The following is an 8,310-nucleotide window of genomic DNA, read 5'->3' as shown; positions in this document are numbered from 1 at the left end:
CATTCTGGCAGCTTCCATTCAAAACATCATTGAACCCTAACATTTTTCCAACAGCTGTTGGGTACAGATTACCGTGCTATTCACCGTTCTGAGGGAAAATGGCAGCAAAGAACTAGGTCTCCATCCAGACCCGTCACTTCCTTGGGGGGGTGGTCTTGGGAAAGCCGAAACCTTTTCCTTCGTGGGTACCCAGCCACCCCATCTTCATCCAGAAAATGAAAATGATCCGACCACAGATTGAGAGCCCCAAATGATAGAGAGGAGGCCCCGGGCTCAGAGAAGGGAAGCCCTCCCCCAAGTTGTGAGGGCAGACACAGCCTGTCTGGAGCCTTGACCCCTCGGCCTGTCGGGCGAGGCCCACGGACCATCCTCATCGCTGTGCTTTTAATACATAAGATATGGAAACGAGGCTACCCAGAAAATTGGTTGTGTCGAAGGATGGTCATCTGAAACCATTTTACTTTTTAAACGCTCACCTTTCTGCTGGGGGGAACCCGGGGGGGGGGGGTGGGGGGGGAGGGGTGTTGATGGCCTCGGGGCTTCCTTAGACCCGCCGGGTTGGGTCAGGTGGGGAAGATGGGCAGAGCAAGGCCCGGCCGCGGGTCTCCTAGTGTCCAAAGGCCCCCCCCCCCGAGGCTGGGAGCGGGGTTCGGCGCGGGGCTCCCCGGGGCGCCGTCGACCTTCTAACCCCGTCTGCCTCTCTGTGTCTCCTTCCAGGTCTCTGCTACTTCTTGCCATGCCTGAGGAGATGGACGGTGCTGCGGCCCCACTGCCCAGCTCCACCCTGTGCCCCCCGTCCTACTAAGCGCGGCGGCAGCGGCGGCGGCGGCAGGATGAACATCGCGGCCGTGTTCAACGCCCTGCTGGTGTCCATCCTGGCGGCGGTGCTGTGGAAGCATGTGCGGCTGTGCGAGCACGCGTCCACGCTGGAGGAGGCGCTGGCGCTGGGCCGCGGGGCCGGGGAGGCCTCTCCGGAGGCCGAGTACGAGGCGGCGGTGCGGGCCCTGGAGGAGGAGGGCACGCGCATGGTGTGCACCGGCCGCACGCACACCGACCGCCTGTGCCGCTTCCAGGCGCTCTGCTACTCCCCCGAGGCCGCCGAGTTCGTCTTCTTCCACGGCAACGCGTCGGTGATGCTGCCCAGCCTGGGCCCGCGCCGCTTCCAGCCGGCCCTCCTGGACCTGTCCTCGGTGGAGGACCACAGCGCGCAGTACTTCAACTTCGTGGAGCTGCCGGCCGGCGCCGTGCGCGCCCTGCCCCGGCCCCGCTTCGTGCCCGAGGCGGTGCTCATCGCCAACCGCTTCAACCCCGACAACCTCATGCACGTCTTCCACGACGACCTCCTGCCCATGTTCTACACCATGCGCCAGTTCCCCGGCCTGGGCCCCGACGCCCGGCTGCTCTTCATGGAGGGCCGCCCGCCGGGGCCGCACTTCGACCTGTACCGGCTGCTGAGCCCGCGGCCGCCGCTCATGCGCGAGCACCTGGGCGGCCTGGGCCGGCTGCTGTGCTTCTCGCAGGCCTACGTGGGGCTGTCCAAGGCCACCACCTGGTACCAGTACGGCTTCGTGCAGCCGCAGGGCCCCAAGGCCAGCATCCTGGTGTCCGGCGTCGAGATCCGCCGCTTCGCCGGCTTCGTGGCCGAGAGGCTGAACGCGACGGCGGGGAAGGGCCCCCCCGGGGGCGGCGAGGGCTACATCGTGGTGTTCAGCCGCACCGTCAACCGGCTCATCCTGAACGAGGCCGAGCTGCTGCTGGCCCTGGCCCAGGAGTTCCGCATGAAGACCGTGACGGTGTCGCTCGAGGACCACTCGTTCGCCGATGTGGTGCGGCTGGTGGGGGGCGCCTCCATGCTGGTGAGCGTGCACGGCGCGCAGCTGGTCACGGCGCTCTTCCTGCCCCGCGGTGCCACCGTGGTGGAGCTCTTCCCCTACGCCGTCAACCCCGAGCACTACACGCCCTACAAGACTCTGGCCGGCCTCCCCCACATGGACCTCCACTACGTGGCGTGGCAGAACACCAAGCAGGAGAACACGGTGACGCACCCCGACCGCCCCTGGGACCAGGGGGGCATCGCCCACCTGGACCGGGCCGAGCAGGAGCGCATCCTGAAGAGCCGAGAGGTCCCCCGGCACCTGTGCTGCCGCAACCCCGAGTGGCTCTTCCGCATCTACCAGGACACCAAGGTGGACGTCCCGTCCCTCCTCCGGGCCATCCGGGGGGCGGGCAGGGCCAGGCCGAGCCTCGGGGACCCCCAGGCCTACCCGAGCAAGGTGAAGGAGGCCCGCTGCCGGGCCTCGGTCCAGGGGGCCTCCCAGGCCCGGCTGAGCGTGTCGTGGCAGGTGCCGTGGAACCTCAAGTTCCTGAAGGTGAAGGACGTGAAGTACGAGGTGTGGATCCAGGAGCAGGGCGAGAACGCGTACATGCCTTACATCCTCACCCACCAGAACCACACGTTCGCCGACAACATCAAGCCCTTCACCACCTACCTGGTCTGGATCCGCTGCATCTTCGGCCGGAACCTGCTGGGCCCCTTCGCCGACGTGCTGGTGTGTAGCACGTAGCCCCCCACTAGTGCCTCGTGGTCCTCTCTCGCATTTACCGTGTGTGTTCTTGACTGTGACCGTTCTCGGTGGAGCCCCTCCCGCCCCTCCCCGCCACCATCGCCATCGAGTGTCCCTCGTCCTGGCAAGGGGAATCGAGCCGGGGGGTCTCCGGGGACGGTGGGTGGTTATGTGGAATATTCATTAGCTTCTTTCATTGTGAAACTTACCCCGATCCTCTTACGGATGTGTTGTTGAGACATTCAATAAATGGTTATGAGCATCAACACGGCGCCTCTTTCTTCGGGGGCTCGGGAGGGTCCGAGGGGGGCAGGGGGGCTCCACAGAGTGGGATTTGAACCCGGGGCCCCTGACTCGGAGCCTCCGCCCCACGCAGCCACCATTGGGAAGTGCCGGGGCCTTGGGTGGCGGATGTCCCGACCCGTCCCTACCCCCAGGGTTCCGGGGAGCTGCTGGAGAAGTCCATACAGAGGAGACTCGGGGGAGGCATCAAGACTTGGTGGGGAGCTGATGTTTTTGCTGAGCTTGGGAGGTCTCAAGGAAAGGATTCTTGGGGAAAGGGTCATTTTTCCCCTTCTTTGGAGTGGGCTGTCGTGGGAAGAGCTGAGGCCTCTGGGGTCGCCTCCTCTTCCTCCTCCTCCTCTTCAGTCAGATGGGGTGACGCCTACACTGCCAGCCCCTGACAGGCCCTCCATTGCAAGGAAGGCGGTTGGCAAACCTTTAAAACGAGCCTCATTCCCAGAGGGAGCGGCCTGGTTTTCCTCCATCTTGGCCCAGCCCATGGTTTTTGCTGAAGCGACCATCGCTAGGACGGCGGCTGGCTTTTGTGGGTAACCCGGCAAGCCCAGAGGCTTCGGGGCTTGGGCCCGAACCGTCCTACAGGTTCTCCCCCGTCCCTCTCTCCATCAAATGGGACATTCTAGGAACTGCACAGGCCCCCTTCCCATATTCACAGAACAGAAGAGCTAGGCGGGACCCTCGTCCAGCCCCTTCATTTTACAAATCCGAAAACGGGCCAGAATGATTCAGATGCCCCAAAGTCACTGACAACTAGGTGGCTCAGCAGATGGGGGGCCTGGAGACGGGAGGGCCTGGGTTCAGACCTGTGGGACCCTGGGCAAGTCATTGAACTCCCATTGCCTAGCCCCTACCTCTCTTTTGCCTTGGAAACAACATTGATTCTAAGATGGAAGATGAGGATTAAAAAAAAAAAAATTCCCATTACCCAAGGAATGAGGTGGAGCTTAGATTGGACCCCGAATCCAAAGCCAGAATTCTTGTCCCGTATGCAAAGGGGACCCGAGCCGGATGCTCTGGGCATCCGAGTGGACTCCCAAGTCCTCTGTTCCAGAAGCTGTTAGGACACGGAGGTCCCGAGGGCTTTGGCACTGTTCTCGTCCCCCCCAAGAGCCCGAATTTCCCGGGGCTGGTCCCAAGGGGCCAGGCCAGGCCTTGCTTGCTCAGGCTTGTCTCCCACACCGGCCTTTGAAGAGCCCAGAGCTGCCTCCATGCCCTGATAAGGATCAGAATGTCAGAACTGGAAGGGGCTGTCGAGCCTGTCCCTAAACGAGCCCCCCTCCCCCCGCTGACAAGTGGTCACCCATCCCTGTCCTGCCGGGTCACCAGCAGCCACCTCCCCGGGCAGGCCCTCTGCTTCAGAACGGACATCACACCTAAATGTCCATCTTGGCAGCTTCGGTCCAGAACGTCTTGTTCTGCCTCGGAGGGCCTCCCAGACCGAGTCTGATCCCTCTTCCAGGCCGCAGCCTTTGGAGCCCCCGGAGGCGGCTAACTCTTGGCCCGAGTCTCCTCTTCCCCACACACGCCCCTCCGGTTCTGGCCCCTCTGCTGCTCTCCAGCTTCTTGGGGGGCTTCCCGGAACACACCGAGGGGAGAGCCGGAGCAGAATAAACCCGAGGCAGAACGAGCCCCTCCCAGCCGGCATTTGGCTCTGTTCCAAGTTAAAGCAGAGCCTGTCCGAGCCTGTCGGTCCTTGGGGACGCCCTGGGGCTCCTCATGTGTGACCCGGCCAGGGCCAGCTTGCCGAGGTCCTGCGGCCGGCCAGGGTCACTCACTCCAGCCCGTCCTGCCTCCGTTTCCTTCGCGGCTCTTAGTTATCCCAAATGGGGGCTGATCCGAAGGAAGGAGCCGGCCGGGCTGCCGAGCTCGGATTGCTGAGGTTGGCCGGAGAGGAGGAGGCCGGGCCGCAGAGGCCGCGGGCTGGCCTGAACCCAGAGCCCCGGCGGTCTGCCCGAGGCGCGATGCTGCTCAGAGCCGGCTCTGGCCCAAAGTCTCTCGCCGGAGGTGGTTTCCAGAGTCCACGGCAGAGAGCCGGGTGTGAATTCTGCTTCGGACAGAGCTGTGCAGTGCTAGGAAAATCATAGCCTCTCCGGGCTGTAGTCAGGGACGAATGGGACGATCTGTGTAAAGCCCTTGGTTATTCCCACCCTATGGAGTTGTGACGGGGCCCAGCCATTACGGAAAACTATTCGGAATGATGATGAGAGGAAAGAAACTTAAAGGAACGAAATAAAATCCTTGGACCTCGAAGTTCCCCAGGGAACACGTACCCCAAAGGGTGAAAGTAAGGGGGGAAGCCCAGGAGTGTCCCGTTTTCTGCAGGAGAGGGCTGGCATCCGCTGGCCTTTCCTCATTCCTCCCGTCTCCTGCCTGCCCAGGTTTCCCAGAGCTCCATGCCAGGCCTCTCCGCTTCTCTTCTTCCCTTCTGCCGTCTTACTAGGCGACCCCGTGAGCTCCAGGCTCCGACCATCGTCTCTGCGCAGAGGCCGTCCGGATCCTTCATCCCACCCTGATCTTGGGGTCCCGTCTTTCCCCTCACCTCCCGCTTTGTCCAAACTTCCCAGGAACTCTGGCTCCAAAGCCAGGCGTCCTGTCGCCCTTGACCGCTCGCGTGCCGTGAGCCTCGGGATCCCCTTCTCCCTCTGGGGCCGCCCCCGCTCTGGGCAAAGCTCGTCGCCTCGTGCCTAGATCACAGCAGTAGCTGGCCGCTTGCTCTCCCCCTTCCAATCCAGTCTCCATCCATCTGGGAAAGTGGTTTTCCCAAAGTTCGGCTCTGACCGTGGGATCTCTCCCCCATTCACTGAATCCCAGTGGCTCTCTATTGCCTCCAAGATCCAATGGAAAATCCTCTTTTTTGGCTTTTTAAAGACCTTAATCAGCAGGTTTCTTCCTCCCTTTCCAATTGTCCTCTCTGTAGTCTATGGCTCAGCGACACTAGCCTTATTCCTCTTCCTTGAATAATTCCTCCATCTTCCTCTGAAAGCCTTACAGTCTCATGTCTCTAATAGCCACCCGGGGGAAAGGCATTATTATCCCCATTTTACAGGTGAGAAAACTGAGGCTCACTGTGGGTGTGCCAGGCATTGTGTGGACCACAAGGGTTAGAAAGGACAAAAACATTTAAAAAAAGGCTGCTCTCAAGGGGGAAGGGGAGGAATAACTGTTCCTACCCAAGTACATAGATTCTTCATTTGATATTATTGGTCCTCTCCGAGTTCTGATGCACTGCGCTCTCGGTTCCCTTCCCATGTACGACTGTTGGCATCTATGCATATGTGCACACGTGTGTGTGTTTGTATGATGTCTCCATATAAAGAACCATAGATCAGCCCCCGTCTGTCCCCAGAGCTTCCTGTCGCCCTCGCACTCCCGTAGCGCCTACCAGACACTGGATTTCCCAGTTACATCTGGGAAACAGCATCACCAAAATGGCGCTCGTTCCCTTCTCCACGCACCCTGCTCTCTTCCAGATTTCCTCCTTTCTGTCAAAGGCAGCCTCGTCCTTCCAATCTCCGGCTCATCTCCCGGAATTGTCTTCAACTCGTCCCTCTCCTCCACCCTCCCCCATTCGGTACAGCCGACAAATGTGGCCGTTTGGCCCTTCGTCGGGGCCCTCCATGAGCAGGTCTAGAGGATCGCGTCTCACCTGGCGGGTTCCGTTGCTTCCCCCTTTTCGGAAGGCTTTGCCCGTTTCTATTTAATGCCGGCGTTGGGTCAAGAGGCTTAATAGCCGTTGCAGGTGGTCCTCTGTGGGACCAGGGTTTCGAGGGCAGGACCTGAGGTGGCGATCAGGAAAGTGGCCTCGATCCTGGGCCCCAAAGTGCTGCCTCCCCCGGTGGCCGGGACTGGAGGTGGACTAGGCGGATGCGGTTCTTGACCAGCATTCCTCTTGGAGCTAGTCTGGGGAGGAGGCAAATCTCCGCACACGGCTCTCCTTCCGCTCCTCACAAAGGAAAATTAGCCTCTCCATGGACTCTAGCTAGCCGGGATCCCCGTTACCAATCACATATCTTACACTTGGAAAATGGACTTTCCAGGGAAAACGGATCAGGGGCCTCAGTGGTTGTGATGAACAATTCCAGGAAAGCCCTCCTGGGTATTTTTTAAAATCTCAACCTTTTTCCTGATGTCTGGATTCTACGCTTGGCCATTCATCCCATGGAGTAGCATGGTATGGGATCCAAGGATCTGGGTTCAAATCCTGTGTGACTGAGCAAATCATTTTGTATTTTATTTTATGCCTTAAAACATCTCTCCAAGCCTCCGTTTTCTCATCTGTAAACTGAGAGGTTGGAGTAGTGACCTCTAAGGGCCCTTCCAGCTCTAAACCTGCAATCCTAAGTCAGTGAGGCCAAAGGACATTGGCTCTAGACCAGCCATGGGCCAACTATGGCCCACGGGCCAGAGGAGCCCCCTGAAATGTTCTATCCCCAGCGAGACATTATTCCTAATCTGACCAATACAACGAGTAGGATACAATACAATGAAACTTCGAGAGAGTTGCCTTAGAAATAGACTGACAGGAGCATTTCCTTTCCTTTGGCCCCTCTTTAAAAAGTTTGCCCATCCCTGCTCTAGAGCCAAAGGGCTTGCATTTGAGTCCTGATGTGATTCTTGCCACCTGCATGACCTCGGACAAATCACCTGACCTCTATGGTTTCCGTTTCCTCATCTGTAAAATGAAGGACAGGATGACCGTGAGGTCTTCTACGGTAAGCCAAGAACTTTTAACCTGGAGGTTCAGGGAGACTGCTGAGCATCCATGATCCTGGAGGGAGGGAGAAAATGTTATCTTTATTTTTACCAACCCTCGGTGTCTTTTGTAATTCTATGTATTGGATCTTGTGGGTTTAAAAACCATCTTCTGAGGAGTCCATAGACTTCACCAGATTACCCACCCAAGGGATCCAAGACACCCAAAGGGTGAAGACTCCCCACTGACTCAATCCTGTGGTCCTCCTGGAAAATGCAAGATGCTTCTGGGAAGAGTTCAGTTCATATTCAAATACTTTAGCCCTCACCGAGGAGACCAACATCGCGTGTGTGTCCTGGGTCATCCTCTTGTGGCCTCTTGGGCATCCTCCAGAAGAAAAAGACTAAGAGGAGCCCCGAATCAAATTAGATCTGATCCCTCTGAGATAGGTGAGAGAGAGAGAACGGGAGGGAGATGGATAGGTAGATAGATGGACAGGCACAAATACATATATAGAGATGTCTATATATTTATATTAGATATATACGTACCTCTAAATATATATATATATGTGTGTGTGTGTGTGTGTGTGTGTGTATATACATATATAGAGAGAGAGACAGACAGAGAGGGATGGATGGATGGATAGATGGATAGATGGATAGGCACAAATACATATATAGAGATATCTACATTTATATTAGATATATATGTGTACCTCTAAATATATGTGTGTGTGTATATATATATATA

The 8,310-nt window shown here is 58.1% G+C and overlaps 2 protein-coding genes across 2 annotated transcripts in view; one reads left to right on the top strand and one right to left on the bottom strand.

Annotated features, from left to right (window-relative positions):
• Nucleotides 1-818: 818 nt before the first annotated feature.
• POMGNT2 (protein O-linked mannose N-acetylglucosaminyltransferase 2 (beta 1,4-)) lies at nt 819-2,654 on the top strand. The gene has a single exon (XM_044677741.1). It carries the CDS (start codon nt 834-836, stop codon nt 2,562-2,564), a length of 1,731 nt encoding a protein of 576 aa, XP_044533676.1. The 5' UTR covers nt 819-833; the 3' UTR covers nt 2,565-2,654.
• Nucleotides 2,655-6,381: 3,727 nt separating this feature from the next.
• Nucleotides 6,382-8,310, bottom strand: part of GASK1A (golgi associated kinase 1A) — an 81,156-nt gene continuing 79,227 nt past the window's right edge. The window contains 1 exon segment of the mRNA XM_044678872.1: nt 6,382-6,557. Coding sequence (XP_044534807.1) covers nt 6,382-6,557 — 176 coding nt within the window.

This window comes from Gracilinanus agilis, chromosome 5 (genome assembly GCF_016433145.1).
Source record: "Gracilinanus agilis isolate LMUSP501 chromosome 5, AgileGrace, whole genome shotgun sequence".
NCBI lineage: Eukaryota > Metazoa > Chordata > Mammalia > Didelphimorphia > Didelphidae > Gracilinanus > Gracilinanus agilis.
Note: the sequence above shows the minus strand (reverse complement) of the source record. Positions and strands in the feature narration are given on the sequence as shown.